This window comes from Mollisia scopiformis (assembly GCF_001500285.1).
Source record: "Mollisia scopiformis unplaced genomic scaffold LY89scaffold_6, whole genome shotgun sequence".
Lineage (NCBI taxonomy): Eukaryota > Fungi > Ascomycota > Leotiomycetes > Helotiales > Mollisiaceae > Mollisia > Mollisia scopiformis.
Window position 1 is genome coordinate 542191 of NW_017263586.1, and position 22252 is coordinate 564442.

The following is a 22252-nucleotide window of genomic DNA, read 5'->3' on the forward strand; positions in this document are numbered from 1 at the left end:
GCCAATTAAGAACTCGCACACTGAAATCATTAGAAGAAGGCAGTCACCAGACAGACCTCCGAGTCATAAACTGGAAATCAGTCAATCATTGCTCCAGAAGCTACTAGTTAGAAACTTTGCCTTTACCAGCACATAACCAGCAAAGTGTGGTAAGTCCACAGAACCGCCGGGAGATCTAGGAGGTCTAGACCAAATCCAGCGGAGACCAAATCTGCTCCAATGGGTCAAAAGTCGAGTGACCAGAAACAGTGCCGAGATTGATTGACGAACGCATCTTGCATACCCGTCAGCTGGACATTACGCATAGAATACTTGCATATTCTTTGCTTCCGAGGTGGGGAAGGAAGACTTTTTTAGCCTCAGATCCTCCATACGGCGTCTTTCTGGAGTCGACCTCCGGTGGCTACGAAGACATTCGGGATCCTCCTAAGCATTCAACCTATCAAATTACCTACAACCGTTGGAAGGCACATTGCCGGGACATTGGTGGTGCGCTAAAGGAAGTCCGCTGAGATGTAAGCCCTATTAGGAACATTGTAGATGCTGCAAACGGCCTGTAAAAGAAAGTGATTGAGAAGACGGACTCTACATATTTGATCAGGAACTTCGAGACGTTCTATATTTTCAAGACATTCTGTCACCATGCCTTCCAGATACTTTCCATGAGGTTTCCTATACGCCAGACAGTTTTATACTTCACTTTCTCCGAGCCTCAAGCCCGAATATGACCCTCGAGCCTATCCAGTCATTGAGATCATTGCCGGCGGATGTATTGCATGGAATACCTTGGCCTGAAGGCTTGTTGCATGTGGGGCAACGCATGTCTCGATGCTGTCCTTTGGCGCCGAGTATCGTACGATAGGAAGAACTTGTTACACGAAAAGGGATGAAGTCGGCAACAGAAAATATTGAGAGAAGATATAGAAATAACCATAAAAACTCGTCAACGGCCAAGTGTAAAATTACTAGCAGACGGTATTTAAAACGTTTCACGCAATCCCATCTTGGACGTCCTTAAGGCTGAAGGAAGTGAACATTTTCGTCTTGGAATCGGGTGTTTTTGACTTCAAGGTCGAGACCGGCCTGTTGTTTCTCGAGGCGCCCCAGTGTGGCTGTAGTGGGGATCACGTGGCTGAAATTAAGAATTCGCTAGTCCAGATCGAGTATTGCTCCACCTTAGGTCCCGCCATCCGCAGGGGTCCAGTCCAGTCCAAGGCTATCAATTCACTCCTCGCAGAGAAAGTGGTACGATATCAGAATGAGCCGATTTTCTGACTTCACACCTCACTGCAAAATCAAATCCCAATCCCAAACATTTTCCCCCAACATCAAGGCCCGCGTGATTGACCCTTGTCTCAGTTCTTCTCACCTGCAGAATTGTTCGCAATTATCAGCTCACAAAGACATTCCCTCCCTCTCTCTCCCTCCCTCCCCGTTGACGCCTCGTCATGGAATCTCGCGATTCACTTGACCCTTCTACTCTTTCAGGAATTCCTGCAGCTTTCGACCCTTACAACACCAACAGCTTCGACGACGTCGTCTTTACCACCGACACCCTGGCGCTGGACGGAGCCGACTCCCCTCTCTTTCCCGGTCAGTAACTGTCTAAACTGTGTACCAGTGTACATATGCCCGAACAGTGAGACTCGATACTAATATTCACTTTAGCTGATTGGGATCAAGAGACTCCGACTTACGACGGAGGTCTCTATTCGACACCCCTCAATTGGGAGGCTCCGATCGAGACCAAAATCGAACCGATTCCTCCAACTCCATACACCACCATGAACACACTCACTCCTGCTCAGCAAGAGAAATTGCGCAATATCGCAATGCCTCAACATCTGCAATACCGCGGTCAGCACAGTCCGAACTCGACTGCTAGCAACAAGAGCCGCTCGATTTCGTCTCCCGACAATCATGAGGAACGAAGCCGAAAGCGCAAGTCCTCTGCAGAGGCAGACGACGACGATGATGATGACTCGAACCCGCCGGTCAAGAAGACGGCCCACAACATGATCGAGAAGCGGTATCGCACAAATCTGAACGATAAGATCGCGGCGCTGCGGGACAGTGTACCAAGTCTACGAATTATGAACAAGACACGAAATGGCGATGGTGCTGATGACCAAGAGGATTTGCAAGGCCTGACTCCAGCCCATAAGTCCAACAAAGCCACCGTACGTATGATTTAGGTTTGTTCTTTTTCATTTCTGCTCGTTCTGTATCCATGCTGTGTCCATATTCACCAACGTACCATTTCAAAATCCATGCACGACACAGAGGATGTGTGCTACTCCTGCATGGTACGAAGGCGACGAAAATCAAGTGATCCTCGTCGTCATAGTCATCATAGCATTCAAATCTCCCTCGAAAGACCGTCAAGGATTCCCGGTTGTTTTTCGAAATCGTCGCAGATTTCCGACTACCTCTCGCCACAATAGTCGTCATTTTACTCCTTCATTGTGATGTCAACACATGTGCGCTATACTAACTTAGAGCAGGTCCTCGCCAAGGCTACGGAGTACATTCATCACTTAGAGAAGCGCAACAAGCGATTACTTGAGGAGAATTCAGAACAGAAGGCACGCCTGGCAGCATTCGAGACCCTCTTCCGTTCTGGCTCGATGGGCTATACAGCACCTCCAATGGCTAATCCATTCCAATTCAATGAGTACAACACCCCAGGGCCGTCGCCCGGCGGCCTGGAGCCTCAAGGTATGATTCAGGTCCCTGATGACATGCGAAGACTTCATGGTGAGTGGCAAACATACTTTACTCTGACTCAAATCTTTGTACTAATATCAACGCAGGTCACATGAGCCAACAACAGCCATTCTCTGTTCCTCAAGAGCAATACCAACCAACCCGCCCAGTGGTCCAGGGTGGATGGCAGAACAACCCTTACTTCGGCAAGTTGATGGTAGGATCTCTTGCTGGCTTGATGTTCTTCGAAGGCATGCGCGAGGCCGAGCAAGAAGAAGACACGCCTGGTGCTCGTGGTCTTTTTGCCCTTCCAGTACACCTCCTGAGAAGCCTCAGCAATACCATTCACTCTCACATGGAGATCCGTGTTGCTGGTTACCATGTCTCGGCTGCAAACACCATGGCATACTTGAAGATCATCTTGGTCATTGGCGCTCTGCTTTATGCATTCTTACCATCGCTTTTCGTCTCAAAGCCCAAGCCAAGCAATGGAAAGACCCAAACCGCTTCACTTGCTGCCGCACCCTCATTGGCCTCTCCAATCCAAGTTCGTCGACAAGCCTGGCTTACCGCAATCCAAACTGTCTGGGTCCCACGTCACAACTTCTTCCTTGAAGCTGCCGCTCTATGCTTGAAGATGGTCAAGCTTAGCCTGCGAAACATCATTGGTCCCGATGGCTATGCTTACCTCACTGGCGTTACTCAACAAGAAGAAGCTGCCCGCATCAAAGCCTGGACTATCGCTCTCGATGCTCAATTGGCTGGTGGAGATGTTGAGGTCAGCAAGAGTCGTCTCACTCTCACATTGCTCGCCTCCGGTACTCTGCCAGATACACCAGCTCGTCTCATGCTAAAGGCATTGCACATTCGTGTCCTTCTGTGGGAAATTGGCAATTGTGGCTTCAGCGGTTATTATCTGTTTCAGGCTGTTGCGGCCAAACTCGCACGATGGAAGTGGAACGAAGCAAAGCAACTTCAAGTACTAGCGTCATACACCAAGGCCAAGCAAGAGGATGAGCTGCCACCCTATCTTGTTACTCTTCTCGAACAAGGCTGTGATGATGTTCTGGCCGACAGTATTGGTCAACGCGCTTACAACCTTGCCTGGAACCTACCAACAACACATGACACTGATAGCCGTGGTGGCAGCGGTATGGATGGCGTCGTTGATGACCACGCAATCCGTAGCCCTCTGGACGCTGTCGCAGCCTGGTACTCAAGTCTTGTTCTTCAGCAAGCTCTTGCCCGAAGCCTCACCCCTGAAGGTGAAAAGGATTCTAAGAAAGACCTTGCGGCTGATATCACTCTTGCCATTAGAACAGCACCGATTGGCTCTGCCGCACAAGCACGAGCTCTGGTAGCATTTTCCGTTCTGATTCAAAAGGAACGAGGACGCAACATTGCCACCGCCATCAAGGCTCTCACTCCGTTGGAGAACCAAGACAAAAAGCCCTCAAACTTGGTCAACACGAGCACTTCAACGGTTGGCTTTCCTGATATCAAGATGTCCTTGAGTTGCGCAATGGCAATGGCACACATGGTGCGCTACCCAGTTCCGCTAAATCCTAAGCCAGCTCATGAGATCATTGCCACTATTCGCCCTACCAATATGACTCTTCTTGGCTTCACTTCTGCATTCAGACTTATGGAGACTATCGAGGGTCACACTTTGGTCGCCGCCAGTTGCACCAATGCTCTGGAAGGTTTGGCAGGTGCACTTAGAATCTGGGTTGGCGGTAAGGACGGCGAACAAAACTGCCTTGACAAGGAAGTCAAGCATGCCATTGTCGAACGTTGCTTGAGCATCCAGAAGCGAATTGTCGGCATGGAGGACGCTGGTTATGAGAGCAGTGAGTATCCCTGAATATCGACACATGGATGTAGAGTACTAACTCATGATGCTCAGTGAGTGATGATGGCGGAGACGGCTGTTAATCAGTCAAAATTTGTTCTTTTGTATGTATTGTATGACTTCAAAACTTTGCTTTGCGACGAGAAGGTAGTCTCTCGACTTTATGCGACGACCTCTCTGGTACATATGGACGATGCTTTGACGGCGCAATGGGAGGTGGGCAAACATGGGCTGTTTATTCTGCGGTTTCCCAATTTCTCTTATTGCACTTTGCAGGAATCCTTTGCTCTGGCGTTGACGGATGATGAGACGTGTTCTTCAGGGTTCTCGACGAAGACCTTCGATCTTGCATTGGAGGTTATCATAGAGGACACATTCGACCTCGCATTGGGATGGAAATCATAGAGAGCGCGTTGCTTTTGCGATGGGAAAAAAAGCTCCACTTGCTTTTAATCACTCATAGGGATAGTTGATTATTGCTTGCTAGCTTGCGGCTTGTTTTCCCCTGATTTCCGGTTTTACCTGGATTCAAGATAATAATGGCTGTACAATGAGAGCGATCAATGAATTATCACATCAAATAATCTATCTGAACCATCAAATGTGACGTGCACGAGATTAATATATTGATAGTGAAACGGATATCAATAGTTCACTTTTTTAATTTTGCCGTGGTGTCACGAGTTATGCAATCCGCTGTAGCAATACCTCCCTCACCGCGGCACGTTGACACCACTCCCTTCAGACTACCATACAAAAAGATCCCGAGAAATCTCCACATCAAGATTTCAAACTTCCGGCGCAACACCAAATCCCAAAAGGGCATTCCCTCGGATTTATGTAACCTCTTCCTCAAAACCTCCCAGTCTCCAGTCTCCAACCCAACATCTCCATGTTTCTCCGCCGCCGATCTCCACTCCCGCCCTCCTCACCAATCATTACTCATTCGATCAAACACCACCAATCACACAGATCAACACTAGTCTTATCTCGAGCCTCTTATCGCGCCGCTAAGGTTTCTCCTCGCAGTTGATAAGCTGCGTAAAAAGGAACGAGGCTGATCGATGGATCGATGATGGAAGTGTTTGTTTCTCCGTGCATTGCGGGCGGCGTGATTGGTGTAGAAGGGGCTGGTGCGATTTCCGAGGATATAGGACTGATCGAAGATTCTTGGGAGAGCGGGAGGGAGGGACGTTAGTTAGGTTGGTAGGGAGGTAAAGCTGGTGATTTTTTCGTCTGGTTGTATCTTCTCTTTCTCTCTCTCTCTTCTCTATTCTTTCATTTCTCTCTGTGGTTTCGATTGTGTGTGATATCAAGTCTCCTACTATTGGTGCGCGAGTGAGGCTCAAGAATTGCGGTTCGGAAGATCAAACAGCGATTTACGGTGATAGTGGAAAGAGGAAGAGCGAGATGTCGAGTAATTGGCAGCCGCAAGTCCCGGTGGAGGAGATTAAAGCTGGTCCGATTGAAGGGGGACCGGATGGAGTGAAGGGCAGCGAAAATGAGAGCCATGGGGGGCCGAGGAAGAAGGTGGTTGTGGTGGGATTGGGGATGGTTGGGATTAGTTTTATGTGAGTATTGCTTCTTGTACATCCGTGAGGAGTTCCAACTCGAGAAGATTGGGGGCTAGGATGGAGAAAAGAGCTGATACGCAATCTATAGAGAGAAATTGATGAAGCTGGACGCCAAACGAAGAGAATACGACATCATAGTCATTGGCGAAGAAGCACATCTAGCATATAATCGAGTCGGACTCACAAGTTTCTTCCAGCACCGAAAAGTAGAGAATCTCTACCTCAATCCCAAAGAATGGGTATGTTCCCTTCACCACAACCCTCACTAAGCATCACTAACAAAACCCCAGTATTCCAACGTCCCAGAAGGGTCCTTAAACTACCATCTGAACACCAAAGTCACCGAAATCCACCCAGAACACAAACTCGTCTCCTGCTCGTCCGGCGAAACAGTACCCTACGACGTCCTCGTCCTAGCCACGGGCTCCGATGCCCTACTCCCCCGCCACACGCCCGGCCACGACGCCAAAGGCGTCTTCGTGTACCGCACCATCGAGGATCTGCAGAACTTGATCACGTTTGCGGCAGAGCATAAAGGCACACATGGCGCTGTTGTGGGAGGAGGATTACTTGGTCTCGAAGCTGCCAAGGCGATGATTGATTTGGAGGCTTTCGAGAAAGTACATCTTATTGAGAGGAATCGATGGGTTTTGAGTAGACAATTGGATGGGGATGCGGGTGGATTGGTCGTACAGCAAGTTAGGGATTTGGGGCTCGATGTCCTGCTCAGTAAAAGGGTGGGGAAGATTGAGGTTACGGAAGATAATGCTGTCAAGGGCGTGGTGTTTGAGGATGGGGAGAAGATGGCTTGTAGCACGATTTGCTTCGCTATTGGGATCAAAGCCAGAGATGAACTTGCGAGGAGGGCGGGAATCAAGTGTGCGGATCGAGGAGGTGGGATTGTCGTTGGTGAGGATCTGAGCACGAGTACCAAGGACATCTACGCCATTGGGGAGTGCGCAAGCTGGGAGAATCAGACGTTCGGTCTCATTGCCCCAGGAATCGAGATGGCAGACGTTTTGTCATTCAACCTCACGCAAGCGAAAGTCCACTCGTATAGAAAGTTTAAACGCCCAGATCTCAGCACGAAGCTCAAGCTCCTGGGAGTCGAAGTAGCCAGCTTTGGAGATTTCTTCGCGGATCGAGATGGGCCGAAACACCTCCCGGTTCGAGCAGCTCGCAAGAAGGAGGGTTCCCCAGATGCTCTATCAAAGCTCACAGATGGCCCTCCACCAAGTCCTGTCAAGGCTTTGACTTACAAGGATCCTTTCGCCAACGTCTACAAGAAATACCTCTTTACCCTGGACGGTAAATACCTCCTCGGAGGCATGATGATCGGCGACACCAAAGACTACGTGAAACTAGTCCCTATGGTCAAGAATCAAAAAGCCCTCGAAGTTCCACCCTCGGAATTTATCCTCGGAGCCAGCAAAGACGGAGAAGATGACGGCAACGACCTCGACGACGACACGCAGATTTGTTCTTGCCACAACGTTACGAAGGGTGATGTTGTCACTACGGTAAAAGACGGGACCTGCAAATCGATCGGAGACGTCAAGTCCTGCACCAAAGCAGGAACCGGTTGCGGTGGATGCATGCCTCTCGTGACTAGCATTTTCAACGCTCAGATGAAGGCCATGGGCCAAGAAGTCAAGAATCACATCTGCCCGCACTTCAACTACAGCAGAGCGGATCTGTATAACATCATCTCGGTCAAGAAACTCAAGACGCTGGAGGAAGTGATGCGGGAAGCAGGTAACGACAAAGAGAGTCAAGGATGCGAGGCTTGCAAGCCCAGTATCGGCAGTATCTTCTCCTCGCTATGGAACCAACACATCATGGAGAAACCGGTCCACGGCCTCCAAGAAACCAACGATCGGTTCCTGGGCAATATTCAACGAAACGGCACCTTTTCCGTCATCCCCCGCGTCTCGGCGGGCGAGATCACGCCTGATAAATTGATTGTACTGGGTAACGTGGCGAAGAAATACGATCTTTACACGAAGATCACGGGTGGGCAGCGGATCGACATGTTTGGGGCGAAGAAACAGGATCTATTGAAGATCTGGGAGGAGCTGATTGAGGGCGGGTTCGAGTCCGGGCATGCGTATGCGAAGAGTTTGCGGACGGTGAAGAGTTGTGTGGGGACGACGTGGTGTCGGTATGGGATTGGGGATAGTGTGGGGATGGCGGTCAGGTTGGAGGAGAGGTATAAGAGTATTCGGAGTCCGCATAAGATGAAGGGTGGTGTGAGTGGGTGTGTGAGAGAGTGTGCTGAGGCGCAGAATAAGGAGTGAGTTTCCCTTCCCTTGAGCTGACTTTAGAAGGGGAGAATGTTCCAACTTGAGTCTGGACATTTTGACTCCTTCAAGTCGAACTTTCATGTTCGACTTTAAAAGGCTCTTCGAAGTCCAGACCGAGCCAAACATTCTCCTCCCCAGAAGTCAAGACTTGAAATCAGACATCCACTAACAACCCCAGCTTCGGCCTCATCGCCACAGACAAAGGCTTCAACATCTTCGTCGGTGGCAACGGCGGCGCCTCCCCCAAGCACTCCGAACTCCTGGCCAAAGACGTCCCGCCAGACGACGTAGTCCCCATCCTCGACCGCTACCTCATGTTCTACATCCGCACAGCCGACAAACTGCAACGCACCGCGCGCTGGCTCGAGAACCTCCCCGGCGGCATCAAGTACCTGCGGGAAGTAATCCTCGAAGACAAGCTCGGCATCTGCGCCTCGCTCGAAGCGCAAATGGAGGAGCTCGTCGGCACCTTCTTCGACGAGTGGGCGCTCGCTGTCAAGAACCCCGAGATCAGGAAGAAATTCCAGCAATTCGACAACACGCCCGAGACGGTGGAGACCATGGAGACGGAGACCGATCGGGGACAGACGAGACCGGTGTACTGGGCGAAAGAGAGCGTGAAAGAGGATTTCAAGAACACGAAATGGACGAGCTTGACCTGGCAGCCCATCATCGAAGCGTCGCACTTTGCGGGCGCGGATGCGGCGCCGAATGGCATCTCGGCTACCATCAAGAGGGGGGATACGCAGTTGGCTATCTTCCGCGTCAGAGGGAAGTGGTTGGCGTCTCAGCAGATGTGTCCGCATAAACGCGCGTTTGTTCTCTCCGACGGACTGATTGGCGACTCGGACGACAAGCTATGGGTTTCTTGCCCGTACCATAAGCGGAATTACGAACTGAATGGCGAGCAAGCGGGGAGGTGCCAGAATGACGAGGAAGTCTCGATAGCGACGTTCCCGTGCGAGGAGAGGGAGGATGGCATGGTGTATCTGAAGTTGCCGCCGGTGCACGAGTTGGATGGGGTGTTGGGGACGAAGAAGTGGGTTGTGAGGAAGGGGGAGAGTGGCGAGGGGCCGTTTGAGAAGCTGGATCGGAGGATTGGGCGGAATGGGGTGGGGATGAAGGGGCGGAAACCGTTTGAGGCGAAGAGGGAGATGGTTGGTGCTGTGGGTGGAGGGGAGGGGAATATCGATTGGTAGATTGTTGTTGGAAGTTTGGGATGTATATAGATAGATAGATGGATGTTACGAGATTGGAGATTCATGTTATGTTTGAACGAAAATCTGTTCTGAGGTTTTGAATGTGTTATTTGGGTTTCGATATTTTCCTGAGGAGCTCGCAACATGAAATCGAAGCTAGACGGAGAGGTTGATGATAGGTGTAGCCGTCTTACGCAATGCTACATATCTAGGTACGTGACCACTTTTTGTACCTGCATTAAGTGGCTTCTCATAGCGCTGAAGCAAGGATTCAACACAGAGACATGATGGTTGAGTCTTAAGAGAGTAGCCGAGATATATGACATCGCCGCGTAGCACAAAGCTCAAGGAAGATTGAGCTTCTGATAAGTTCAGTGGGAAACAATACAAATTGAGATGAAAAGAATTATTGGTATCAGGTCGATGGATGAGTGATTGCTGGGTATGTTTCAACTCTATGTCAAGCCATCTTCTTCCTGTCTCTCTAGGTAGATATCTAATATCCCCCTTTACCTCACCAACACCCATTCTCAGACCACAATCTAAACCTCCTTCGTCCCCTCCACCCGCACCCCCTTCTCCACCAACCCCATCTCAGCCGCAAACGTAGAGTGCGGCACCCAGCTCCTCGACTTCCGCGGCGTAACCTCCTCCAACATGCGATCGACCTGCTCCAGCGAAAGCCCCTTCGTCTCCGGCACAAGGAAGTACGCGAACAGCACCGACACAATGCACAACGACCCCCACATGAAGAAGATCTTCGACGACAAGTTCGCGTACTGCGCGTCCACCAGATACGGGGTGATGATCGCGATAATGCAATTCCAGAACCAGTTCGAGCTGGTCGAGAGCCCGACGCCGCGCGAGCGGATGGGCAGCGGGAAGACCTCGCCGACGACGATCCAGGCGCAGGGACCCCAGGTCGTCGCGAACATGAAGATGTTGATGCAGATGAAGGCGATCATGGCGGAGACGGCGGCAGTGTTGGTGTCCTTTCCTTTGTCTTGGCCGACGGTCACGCCCACGATGCCGACGATGTATTGGGCGATGACCATGCCGGTGCCGCCGACAATGAGGAGGTTGCGACGGCCGAAACGTTCGACCATCCAGAAGGAAAGGGGGGTGGAGCAGACGTTGACGAGGGTGGTGATTAGGGAGATTAGGAAGGGGTTGGAGATTGTGTTTAAACTGGGAGGGAGTTTTTAGTATTTTTGTTAATTGGGGAATGAGGTGGGTTGTGATATACCTCTTGAAGAACACAACACCGTAGTAGAAGATGAAATTGATACCGGTCAACTATTGTCAAATCAGTATACATTCTGACGGAAATCTGGGAGAGCTCCCGAAGATGATCACTCCAGGATGAAGGAGAAACAAGGCGGGATCCCAACGTACCTGTTGCATCATTTGCAGACCAATACCCAAGAGCGTTCGACGAATATTAGAACTCGCATGCAAGATACTGCCATTGAAACAATTCGTCCACGATGCCATATACGACGTCTGAGGGACGACCGAGAGTTCGTACTCGTTGTTCGCAATAATCTCCGCAAGCTCATCCTGGATGAATTCGCTCTCAATCGGCTGTCCTCGCACACTGGCGAGCGCTTTAGCAGCCTCGTCAATTCTACCCTTCTTGACGAAGTAACGTGGAGATTCGGGCAGGAAGAAGAGACCAGTTCCTAGGATAATGGCCCAGAGGAATTGGACGGCGACTGGAATTCGGTAGGATCCGGTGTCGTCGCGGTTTTGGGTGGCATACACGACGCAGTTGGCGAGAAGGATACCAATCGTGATGCAGAATTGATAGCCTGCGACGAGTGCGCCGCGTACTTTCTTAGGTGCAATTTCTGACATGTAGAGGATGACTGGAAAGAATTGAGTTAGCAATGCTCCATACTGCTAAAATCGGGATGACAGATGTGTTATTTGGAAACTTCAAATCCGGAGTCCTGAGAAGACTAAACGTGCGAGACGAAAGGGGAGTTCATGTAGATCTTTATTCACACTTGGTACTTAACCAACTCATATTGTCCCACAAAATATGGAACCTTAATATATTACGTCCCAACTTTTAGGATTCCCCACAATTAAAATGGAAATGAGAAAGAAAACTTACTGATGGCTGAGATGAAGCCGACACCTGTACCAGCAATCAAGCGACCAACCACCATTAGAGCGAGTGTGGTCGAGGCAACTTCGAGAATGCAACCGACGGTGAAAGTAAGGCAACCAGAGATGATTGTCCATCGTCGACCAATCTTATCAGCGAGATCACCAGCGATGATGGCACCGAAGAAAGTTCCGCAAGAAAGGATGCCAGTGAGAAGGGATTGTTGCCATCCGGGAAGAACAAAGGCAGCGGTTTGAGCGGCAGTGGGGTTCTCTGGGAGGTACTTTCCAATTTGTTAGCTTTGTTCTCGAAAAGTCGTGAGAGCGAGACTACTCACAGGAAGACCGGTGTATTGTCTGATGTAGTACTTCATTCCCATGATTCCTCCCATCCATCCAGTATCATATCCGAAGAAGATACCTCCGAATGCTGCGAAAGCGCACATCAGGTACGCCTTGATAGTAACCGGCGCCTCGATCCGCGAGGTGTCCGTGGTGCCATGGACAATAGCTCCTCCTGCCATGATGGGCAACGAAGGTGTTGATTGGGAGAGAGGGGTTGTTGTCTACCTGTAGATCAGACTTCCTTGGGAGACGCGTCTGCCAAGGTAGGTTGAGGAGAGAGGGAGGTGAGGGAGACGAGTGCAAGGGGATGCAGAAGTTTTTATACTAAAGGTACAGTACTGTCAATACAGGCTGCGTTCCGCAGACCTCTTGTAAATTTCGGTCCTTCTATGTAACAACCCGGAGTTGACTATCCTCGAGCAGGAAAGTGGGAACAATATCATCCCATGTAGACCCTGGTCTGTTCCGGAATGTGGAGAGCGAGGATTGGAACAAACTTGCGTCCAGATTGTGCATCCTTCCAACAGAAAGCTATCTTCAAGCAGAACATATTGCATGCCAACTGCTGCCAAGTGATGCTAGGTAGCACCAACTTTTCAGGGGGCACATGGCCAGTGTAACGGACTCGCTCTCAATGCAGTTACCCTCCTCCTCCTTCCAACATTGAGGGCAACTCCAGACCAAACAATATCTAAAATGCGGAGGTAGAGTTGTGCCAATCTAAGCGCTACCGGACAGTGCAGGGTGTACTTTGTAGACTGTGGGGATTTGTAGCGTTACCTGCACCTCCAAGGATGCGAGACTTCTCGCCATGTAGACGGACATTACCCGAGATACATTCGGTCCTTTTAATCTTCTGAAAGTACATACGAACTCGTGCAACTCGACACTTTGAAAGAGTACAGAATGTTGGACGTCGTAAATGCGGCGAACAGAGGCGACGCGGACAGCCTCCCCGCATTCACACCTCACTTGCGCTTCCGATGCCTCGGAACCAGTCAGCGCTCAGGATCAGCGCTCATCACTCGATGTCAATCAGACCCTTCGTGCATCTCGGCCCTCCTCATTACCTGCAGAAGCGCCTGGAACCTGGCGAGCAACGCAGTGTTCAGAAATTATTGGACGTGAACGACGGGGCCGACTACAGGGACGCCTTCGGGCCAAGACTTCTGTTGTTGGAGCAAAAGGAACTAATCCCGTATTTCTGTTTCTTTGTCCTCGGTGGAGATGTAACGCTCGGGGTAATGAGTAGCGGGGGAAATGTAACCACGGCGTCTAATTGAAGCTTGTAGGGGTTCTTCCTCGAATCAGATTGATGACAGCGCTTGAGTCGTGAAGCTTTGGCTTCTGGAATGTCTCGGTCAAGCCCGTCATGCACGAAGGCTCCGAACGCCAAGCTTCCCATCCTGGGGAAGCATCCAATGATACCCCGCACAACTTGGACGGCGAGGTTGGCATGATCCTTCCCGTGATGTTGGGAGCTCATTATTGAAGTTGCAAAAAAGTGGATGTCTCGAAGCTGGGGAAATATTGTTGATGAGTTGGGGACCCACTCTTTTTCTACGCGTGGTAGAAAGAGAAATAATCAGCTTCCTTTTCTAGCCAGTGGAGTCTTAAATTAACCTTATCCTTAAGGTTGTTTGTACGGCATGGAAATTGCCAACGGTCAACCGGGTTTTCGAGTCACCATTGTCTAAGGGTGAGACCAATCATTGATACAGTAGGTCCGCTTCGGTCTCTTTCGCTACTGTAGCCTCTTTTTGTAACGTTTCTATCGCCTTGAGAGTACACAACTGACGGACGGTGCTCGTAATTCATATCAGCCATCTCCAGTAAGGCAAGTCGTTAACAACACCGTCTTTGTTTGCATGTCTGATTGAGCACAGTGAACCTAAAGCAGGTCACTGCTCTGTATTGACTGTGAAGCTCAGCAATCAAAAATGCATCACTTGAGTGAAGCCACTAAGAAGAAGGGATCAGGTTCTGGTTTTGGTGAGCAGTCCTGCCACTATTCCCTCGATCAGACATCAAATTTTTTCATGCTTGAGCAATAGTCAAAGCAACTCACAACTCTGGAACTCATTGTATGAGAAAGTGGGACGCAGTGGAGATCTCCCTCGAGTATGGAAGACGGCACATTTGACCTGTTTTCGGCCTTTTAAATTTGATATAATGCTGTCACGTGGAGCATGAACTCCGCAGCATACGAGGAAAGTTCTGGAGAACTGATATAAAAGAGTGCTACCAGGTTCGCCCTCGATTCTCGATTAATTGATATGCTAACGAGTTCTTTGCCTGGCAATACAGTGCTACTTTGCGTGCTTTTGTTGGCGCTGAAGATATAGAGGACTTGAGAGATAGAAGTTGCAGACTTTCAGTAAATTGCCGTCATTGGCCATCTGTTGGAGTCGAATTTGATGATCGAAGAGATCTCAGTTTTGATTATTCTCTTGCACTAGACTTCACAAGCCATTCAAAGAGCTATCATACCCTTTCTCTTCCTTCAAATTCTCATCATTACCATTCTGAGAAGTCCTCAGCTAAGCGAACTGTCACATGAGCTGCATACTCCATGTCTTTTCTGCACCTCATCGGCGGACGCTCCCGCCTCTCTTTCTGACGGATTCATCTTGCTACGACGACAAAAAGATCCAGAGGTATTATGAACCTGCCTCCCAACTCCAAGCGGCTCTGTGAGCGATGCACTCGAATGACTTCGACGCTCGAGGGTCTGCAAGAACTGGCTTCCAGACAAGGCTACAAGCATCTCTCGATCGAGGAGCTATACAGCTCGGCAGCTTTAGGGTGCTCTTTTTGTACTATATTGACAAGGTATCACAAGAGAGGAGAACGTGGTTATCCAGAAACACAGGTTCAAATACTCCCAAGAAGTTCCCCATTGAAGGACGATGAAATCGGGGATCACATGGCGCAGTCCGGGAGCACAGATTACCCCTTCACAAATGCAAAACTGGATGACCTTCAGAGCTGTAAGTGGTACAATTGGACCAAAGCCGAAGACACAGATTCAAGGAGTCTCGATTCAAGACCTGGATGGTTGTATCCTTTCACAGGCCAAGGTGAGGATATCCAAAAACGCACTCGAGCATGAGCTGAAATGTGTAGATGATACTGCAGCGCCATATACCAATATTGAAGACGATCATATCTCGGTTTCTGGACCAGAAATTGAGGAAGAGATCTTGAAGCGGCTTGAATTGTGCATGAAAAACCACTCTTGTTGCCCGAAATCAAATGAGTCGTGCTTGCCTTCTCGAGTGATAGATGTCCGCCCCAAAGGCGAGGACGACAAAGTTTATCTCTACACCACACAATCTAAAGATGCATCCAAATATCTCGCACTGAGCTATGTTTGGGGTGGTCCACAAGAGGTAACAACAACAACGGCCACACTTCTGGACAAACATCAAGGCATCTCAATGCCTAATCTTCCACTCACAATACAAGACGCAATCAGAGTCACTCGGAACCTTGGATTCCGGTATCTCTGGATTGACGCCCTGTGTATCATTCAAGATGATGATGAAGATAAGAAGCACGAGATCAAGCGCATGGGTACAATTTACAAAAATGCGACTATGACTATCGCTGCCGCAAACACCACAAGTGTTAACGAATCTTTCCTTGCTCCCAGACCAATACCTGGTACCTGTCCTTTCCCATATCTCCTTCCTGATGGTACCTTTGGAACCCTTTGGATTAAAGACAAAGGCCATCCAGAACCCATACAAAGCCCTCTAGATTCTCGAGCATGGGCCTGTCAAGAATCTCTACTTTCGCCTCGAATTCTTTGGTACGGGCCAGCACATCTAAAGTGGATTTGCAATGTAGACAAGTTCCCTGACTGCAATTTGGGGAAAGCTCCAACGTACTATTCCAGCTACAACTACAAACATCGACGCCTTCCACAGAGTATCTATGGGCTTGCGGAGGAACTCGTTGATGATATCGACACTCTTAGGTCGAGGATATGGATCCAAACTATGATGGACTATAGCAGCCGTGCCCTGACATACCATGAAGATCGCCTTCCCGCGCTCTCTGGTGTGGCTTCTGAAACGCAAAAAGTTTGGGGCGACGAGTACTATGCTGGCATGTGGCAAAAGTATCTTGTCAGACACCTCGCATGGCACGCTAGCATTTCCACAACCGCGACGATCACAAAGGATGCCGATACTGAGAATTTGCACCTCCCAAAACAAGACCAATCTCAATCGCCGACTTGGTCTTGGACTTCATACAAAGGACAGGTTGGTGTGGAAGAAGTTGAAAAGAGTTTTGCAGAAGTATTAGACTGCCGTATTACGTTAGTAGACGACGAATTCCCATTGTCACGGCTTATTGACGGAAGGCTTGAACTCGACACGGCGTGCATTACAGAAGAAGATTATTCGCAGATGAGGAAATCGTATCCACGGGAACTTCCTCGATTTACTCGATTCTATTGGGACTACGATCAGTGCGAGGACCAAGATCACATCAATAAGTCGTTTGTTTATGCTCTTCTTGGCTTCAAAGAGCGCGATGATTTCGTAGCCCTAGTGTTGGCTCCACTTGGAGATGGGACATTTATGAGAATTGGGATATTCCGCGGCGCGAGTGGTAATGTTCTCTTTGGGAAACCAAGATCTTTGGTCAGGAAAAGGATAATCATCATCTGAACATTCACAGCATTTGAAACAAGCTCTAACATATTGGGCAAATAGAATGTAAGAAGCACCACTATTGCAATGTGTTTCCGCGTTGCAGCAGAGCTTTCATCCCCTCAAAAATTGAATTGAAATTCTGTTCGCTCTTTCTTTTTCACTTTTGGAAATCATGCTTCCCCCTCCCCCCAAAAAGTGACATTCAATGACATTCGGGCTGTTTGAGCCAACATGGAAGGACAGAACGAGGAAGCTTTACATGCAAAATGGAATCAATAGCACTTGCTATGACTCTCGAGCTGTATTATAGAAGGCGCAATGAATCAACGTACCAAGCACAATACAACTGCATCTGCGGAGCTCGGAGTAAGAAAGGGCGTATCTGATGGAGGGTGGGGCAAACGATTGGCTCTGATTCCTCCATGCAGCTTTGCTTTATCAGATCCCGCTAGGCAGCACGATAAGCCGCCAATGGAATGCCCTCGGTGACTCGCCATCACGTATCCTTTGCATTTAGAAAACCTGCAATTACCTGCCATGGCTCGCATAACTTCGACACGGGGTGGATGCGGCTTTTCCGTCATAACCGGATTTTGCATTCCGGGTCATCTTTTCCTGCCTCCATAAAGCCGCTCTTCGACCACAACTTCCAAACCTCTGGAGCAAAGCTTAATTCGACTTCCTCCTCTTCGCATACAGAGAGCCAGCGACGATGGCAACGAAATATGCTGTGAAGGTCCTGGAGGAGCTGGGACTAGTATCGCTCTGGAGCTCCACCATCGATACCAAGCTCCTCTGCATTCAACGCTTTGTTCGATTGTTTGCCTATGGCGGATCAACCCTGATTCTAGTCTCGTACCTTGAGGTCTTGGGTATCCCGAAATGGAAGATTGGTCTGTTTATGACACTCACTCTAGTGGGAGATACTCTGATCAGCTTCGTTCTGACTCTCTTTGCGGATGCCCTGGGTCGGAAGGCTATTCTAGCACTGGGAGCTGCACTTATGACACTTGCTGGAATCATCTTTGCCCTATTTGGTAACTACTGGGTATTGCTTGCTGCTGCAATCATTGGTGTCATTAGTCCAAGGTCTGTACACGATTGCAGAGCTTCCAAATACTAGCTAACTTTGTGTCAGTGGTAATGAGATTGGCCCTTTCCGAGCTATCGAAGAATCGACCCTCGCACAACTCACTCCTTCAGCTAATCGCGGAGACATATATGCCTGGTACTCCCTCATTGGCACAGCTGGAGCTGCCTGCGGAATGATGACAACTGGGTGGCTCCTATACTACATGCAAGAGACATTGGGTTGGACTGTGATCGTCTCATACCGATCTGCATTCTGGGGATATGCTTGCGTTGGCCTGATCAAGCTATGTCTCGCTCTTGCTCTCAGCAGAGCTTGCGAAGCCGAGAAGAAGAAGCCATCCCCGATTGCGGATCCAGAGACTGCTCCACTTCTAGGAGATGGGGCTGAAGATGAGGAACCAAAGAAGCAGAAGAACTGGCTCACGTCCAAGCTGCCAGAAATCAGCCCGAGTAGTAGGATCATTGTCATCAATCTGTGCATTCTGTTTGCTTTGGACGCCTTTGCTTCCAGTCTTGCTCCTCTGTAAGTGTTTTTCAATGTCCGGCCTATTTACAATCACTAACAGCAGAATAGTTCCTGGGTAACATGGTTCTTCCGCTCCAAATTTGGCTTGACGGACGGAAGATTGGGCTCGCTATTCTTCACAACCGCTATCATTGCCGCTGCATCTATGATTCTAGCCTCCTCAATCGCAAAGCGATTTGGCAATGTCAAAGTACGTCTCGCAAAACCCATTTTTGAAAAGCAGAAATACTAACAAATTTCCAGACAATGGTCTTCACCCACCTCCCATCCGCCATATTCCTCGCCCTGATCCCCATCCCAAACTCCCTCCCATTCGCAATGATGTTCCTCATACTGCGCTCCTGCACACAATCCATGGACGTGGCGCCTCGCTCCGCCTTTCTCGCCGCAGTCGTCCTTCCCCACGAGCGAACAGCTGTCATGGGTCTCATCAACGTAGTCAAGACATCTGCTTCGAGCCTGGGACCACTTATTACCGGTATCCTGGCTGATCATAATGTGGTCTGGATTGCATTCGTTGCGGCTGGTACTTTGAAAGCTACGTATGATTTGGGTATGTTGGCTGTGTTCGCTGGACATAAACCACAGGAAGAAAGAGCGGAGGAGGAGAGGCTGGCGGAGGAAGAGCGGTTAAGAGAGACTTTGACCGAGGATCCAGAAGAACATTAAGGTGGGATGGTTACATGATTTGCCTACATTGCACATACTTGGAGCATGTACAGTACTTGGCCCTGCTTTGTTGGCTGGCAGTTTAATATTGAAGGCTTGGCATAGCGCGCACCTGATTATGGACCAAATTCAAACAGATCACACAAAGCCCTTACGCTCACACGATCACAACTCACAGTGTATATCAAAAACATAACTCAGGCAAAGAATACGCATTAAAAGTCCCTAAAAGGAGCCCTTCGCAACATCAACCACCTTTCACCAAACCACCTCTTCCATATCATCACGGGGTATCCCCACCACCAATCAACTTAATTTTCAAACAGTACTCTCATTATGCGCCACAGCATTCTTCTCATTCATCGGCTCGCTCTCCATATGGATATCCTTCTCCACCTCCCTCATATCCAAATGCGCGACCTCAGCACCCTCCCCATCGAAAATCTTAGCCAGCTCCTCGAGCGTGGGGCCGCGGGTCTCGACGTAGAAGAAGTACACGAAGAGGAGCTCGAGGAAATCCCACAGCGTGTAGAAGAGGCAGAACGTCCAGTCGTGGGGCGCGAGGTTCGCCCAGGCGATGGCGTTTGTGTAGCTATTGTCACGTTAGCATGAAGGAGGCACGGGAGAGGGGAAGGAACGTGGAGGAAAAAAGAGGGGCGGACTTACTTTCCAAGAACCAACGCAGATTGGACGGTAAGATTCATAATCATCAACCCCTTCGCTCTTAACTTATACGGCAAGATCTCCAACGCGTACGCAACCAGCAGGCCAGACCAAGCCAGGGCGTAGAAGACGCTGAACAGCCACACGAACACGATCTGCGGGTACCCGGTCGTCTTGACGTTCGTGGCTTTCGGGTTGGGCGTCTTGCCGTCGGCGAGCAGGGGGCCGACGTATTGCGACGAGACGATCGTCCAGGCCATGAACATGAGGACCATGCCGGCGGTGGAGGCGAGGAAGAGGGGCCGGCGACCGACGCGGTCGACGAGGAAGGCGCAGGAGACGGAGACGATGAGGGAGAGAAGGGTTTGACCTCCGTTCAGCTAGCATCGTATTGTCAGAAAGTCGAAGCGAGAAAGATAGGGGAAGGAAAGGAGGGGGCTTACGGGAATCTGCTGATCCTGGTTAACGATACCGGCACTGGTATAGATCAGATTCATATAATTCGAAAACAGAGCATTGCCACTATATTGCGAGATAACGCCCAAGGAAATGAGGATCGCGAGACGATATCTGTTTCCCTTTGTGCGGAGGAAATCCATGTAAGTGCTAGCTTGCTTGAACTCGAACTCGAGACGGAGCGTCTCCTTGATCTCTCTGAATTCGAAGGCCACGGTCGCGTTGTGGCGGTCGCCGTTGGCGTGGTACTTTGCGAGGATGGTCTCGGCTTCCTCGTAGCGCTCTTTGGAGATCAACCAGCGGGGAGATTCAGGCACCCAGTAGATGAATGTTACTTGGATGATGGCGGGCAGGGCTTGCAGGAGGGTGAGTGAGCGCCAGGCCCAGTCGTTTTGGATTTGCATTGTGCCCCAGGCGAGCCAAGCGACAACTGGGTGTTTGTTAGCTAGAATATTAGGTGAAGGATGGAAAGTGTCTTACAGAGAGCACCCAAGTTCCACAAGCAGTTGTAGATGGCGGTGAATCGACCTCGATGTTGAGGGTGGCAGAGCTCGGTGAGCAAGACTGGGGATGACATCTGAGCAAGAGAGTTGCCGAATCCAAGGACGAATCTTCCTCCAAGGTACACTATAACACGTGAGTCTCTACTCTGGCATGTTTTGGGAGGAGGAACGTACTTCCGTAGCCGTTTGAGAAAGCACCCAAGAAACCACCGAGGATCATGAGAACACCACCAACGGCGATAGGAACTTTACGTCCCCACCAATCTGCCATGTAGGGCACAATAGGATAACTGATCAGAGAGCCAATCTGGTAGATAGCGTTCAAGAGACCCTGCTTGCCTCCCTTAGGGTGGTCGAAATAGTTCTCCCATGTCTTTAAGTTTTGAGATGTGTTTAGCAACATGCTGTTACGATTGTTAGCATATTATAACCAATCTTGAAGTAGAACTCTTGAAGTTTGTACGTACCCATCATAACCAGTAGTTGCGGAAGCGACACAAAGAACCGCACACCAGAAATACAAAACTCTCAACCCGGGATCCGAATACCAGGTCACCTTCTCGAACTCAGGAGCCTCAGCCTGAGCAACCTCAAGTTGAGCACCCCTAGAGGCCTGCGTGTCCATCGCTATGTGTACCATCTTGCCAGCAGACCAAGGATACTATCCAAGCACAGTACGAAAAGTGGAGATAGAATAGAGGAACAGGTACTCGGGTCCAAAATTTCCAATGGACGAGGAGGAATAAGACAGAAAAGAAGATCGACTGGGAACAGGGAAGATCTTCTGTTATTATACAAACGAACAAGAACAATCCCATCACCCAACTCGGGTCCAACTCACTAGAGAGTCCCAAACAATACAGTAAGTAGATCCGATGGAGGGGTTTATCCGGGGCAGGGGCGGGGATGGATGGAACTTGAGGCGAGCGAGTGGAAGGGTCCGGCCTGCACGTCGTCTAGATCTAGGTAGGGCAGGTCTCGTGGATGCAACGCTCCTCGTCTGACCATATCCGTATCGTGTGCAGACTCAATCCGCGCAAAGGAGATGGAAAGGACTTCCTTTCGTCTCCTGAGGCGCTGTATACGCATAAGCCCCAAAACAACAAGAGAACCAATGACAAGCCCCTTCTATCACGATTGTAGACAGGTAGATGAAGTTCCACGACCCGAATAAAGCGCTGGACCCGAAGCCACGGTCTGAGAATGGACATTATCCAAACTTTGGTGGCTTGGTCGTTGAAAGACGTTTCGAACATCATGTGAGGAGTTAGAGGGGTGCACGCGGGATTGTACCTTGGTAGATGTTGCCCTGACGGGATGGCCTGGGTGGCGCTTCCTTCACTAGATGGACGTTGCGAACCCCGCATTGGCGGGATTCTAGGGGCAAAGTCTGGGGTAGTGGGCCTATAACTCGGCAACCATGGTCTTAATCCTTCAGGCTAAACGATGCCCTGTTCTGGATAAATTGCGTAGCACGACAGCGTTATGGGACCACAACAAACTGACAGCAGTCCACGACGCTACACGCGCTCGAGTTTTCGACACGAGCCGCTGTTAGGCTTTCCCCATATTAGAGCTCAAGTTG

The 22252-nt window shown here is 49.8% G+C and overlaps 6 protein-coding genes across 6 annotated transcripts; 4 read left to right on the top strand and 2 right to left on the bottom strand.

The window, feature by feature from the left end:
- Positions 1-1448: 1448 nt before the first annotated feature.
- Positions 1449-4570, top strand: LY89DRAFT_579020 (uncharacterized protein; the record flags this gene model as incomplete). Its single annotated transcript, XM_018208982.1, has 4 exons — positions 1449-1593; positions 1669-2118; positions 2500-2757; positions 2814-4570. The coding sequence occupies 4 exons, from the start codon at positions 1449-1451 to the stop codon at positions 4568-4570; spliced, it is 2610 nt and encodes an 869-aa protein (XP_018074780.1).
- Positions 4571-5968: 1398 nt separating this feature from the next.
- LY89DRAFT_578424 (nitrite reductase-like protein) lies at positions 5969-9634 on the top strand (the record flags this gene model as incomplete). Its single annotated transcript, XM_018208943.1, has 4 exons — positions 5969-6129; positions 6221-6371; positions 6423-8425; positions 8614-9634. The coding sequence occupies 4 exons, from the start codon at positions 5969-5971 to the stop codon at positions 9632-9634; spliced, it is 3336 nt and encodes a 1111-aa protein (XP_018074781.1).
- Positions 9635-9859: 225 nt separating this feature from the next.
- Positions 9860-12351, bottom strand: LY89DRAFT_443303 (general substrate transporter). The gene is made up of 5 exons (XM_018207561.1): positions 12085-12351; positions 11754-12030; positions 11030-11502; positions 10881-10930; positions 9860-10822 (listed from the first exon to the last, which is right to left on the bottom strand). Exons 1-5 carry the CDS (start codon positions 12268-12270, stop codon positions 10177-10179), a joined length of 1632 nt encoding a protein of 543 aa, XP_018074782.1. The 5' UTR covers positions 12271-12351; the 3' UTR covers positions 9860-10176.
- Positions 12352-14692: 2341 nt separating this feature from the next.
- LY89DRAFT_610564 (HET-domain-containing protein) lies at positions 14693-16892 on the top strand. Its single transcript, XM_018210553.1, has 2 exons — positions 14693-15171; positions 15218-16892. Exons 1-2 carry the CDS (start codon positions 14754-14756, stop codon positions 16771-16773), a joined length of 1974 nt encoding a protein of 657 aa, XP_018074783.1. The 5' UTR covers positions 14693-14753; the 3' UTR covers positions 16774-16892.
- A 578-nt stretch (positions 16893-17470) lies between these two features.
- LY89DRAFT_730474 (MFS general substrate transporter) lies at positions 17471-19045 on the top strand (the record flags this gene model as incomplete). The annotated part of the gene is made up of 4 exons (XM_018219483.1): positions 17471-17847; positions 17897-18373; positions 18425-18566; positions 18620-19045. The coding sequence occupies 4 exons, from the start codon at positions 17471-17473 to the stop codon at positions 19043-19045; spliced, it is 1422 nt and encodes a 473-aa protein (XP_018074784.1).
- Positions 19046-19363: 318 nt separating this feature from the next.
- LY89DRAFT_639993 (general substrate transporter) lies at positions 19364-21292 on the bottom strand (the record flags this gene model as incomplete). Its single annotated transcript, XM_018211644.1, has 6 exons — positions 19364-19637; positions 19712-20088; positions 20152-20594; positions 20645-20791; positions 20842-21071; positions 21135-21292. The coding sequence occupies 6 exons, from the start codon at positions 21290-21292 to the stop codon at positions 19364-19366; spliced, it is 1629 nt and encodes a 542-aa protein (XP_018074785.1).
- Between the last annotated feature and the right edge of the window lie 960 nt (positions 21293-22252).

Bases quoted from the DNA above. Each gene is read 5' to 3' on its own strand.
- LY89DRAFT_443303 (XM_018207561.1), bottom strand. From the start codon at position 12,270: ATGGCAGGAGGAGCTATTGTCCATGGCACCACGGACACCTCGCGGATC. The intron at 10,931-11,029 runs GTACGTTGGGAT...ATTTGACAATAG, and splicing joins GTCTGCAAATGATGCAACAG to TTGACCGGTATCAATTTCAT. The intron at 10,823-10,880 runs GTATATCACAAC...ACTCCCTCCCAG, and splicing joins GGTGTTGTGTTCTTCAAGAG to TTTAAACACAATCTCCAACC.
- LY89DRAFT_610564 (XM_018210553.1), top strand. From the start codon at position 14,754: ATGAACCTGCCTCCCAACTCCAAGCGGCTCTGTGAGCGATGCACTCGA. The intron at 15,172-15,217 runs GTGAGGATATCC...TGAAATGTGTAG, and splicing joins GTATCCTTTCACAGGCCAAG to ATGATACTGCAGCGCCATAT.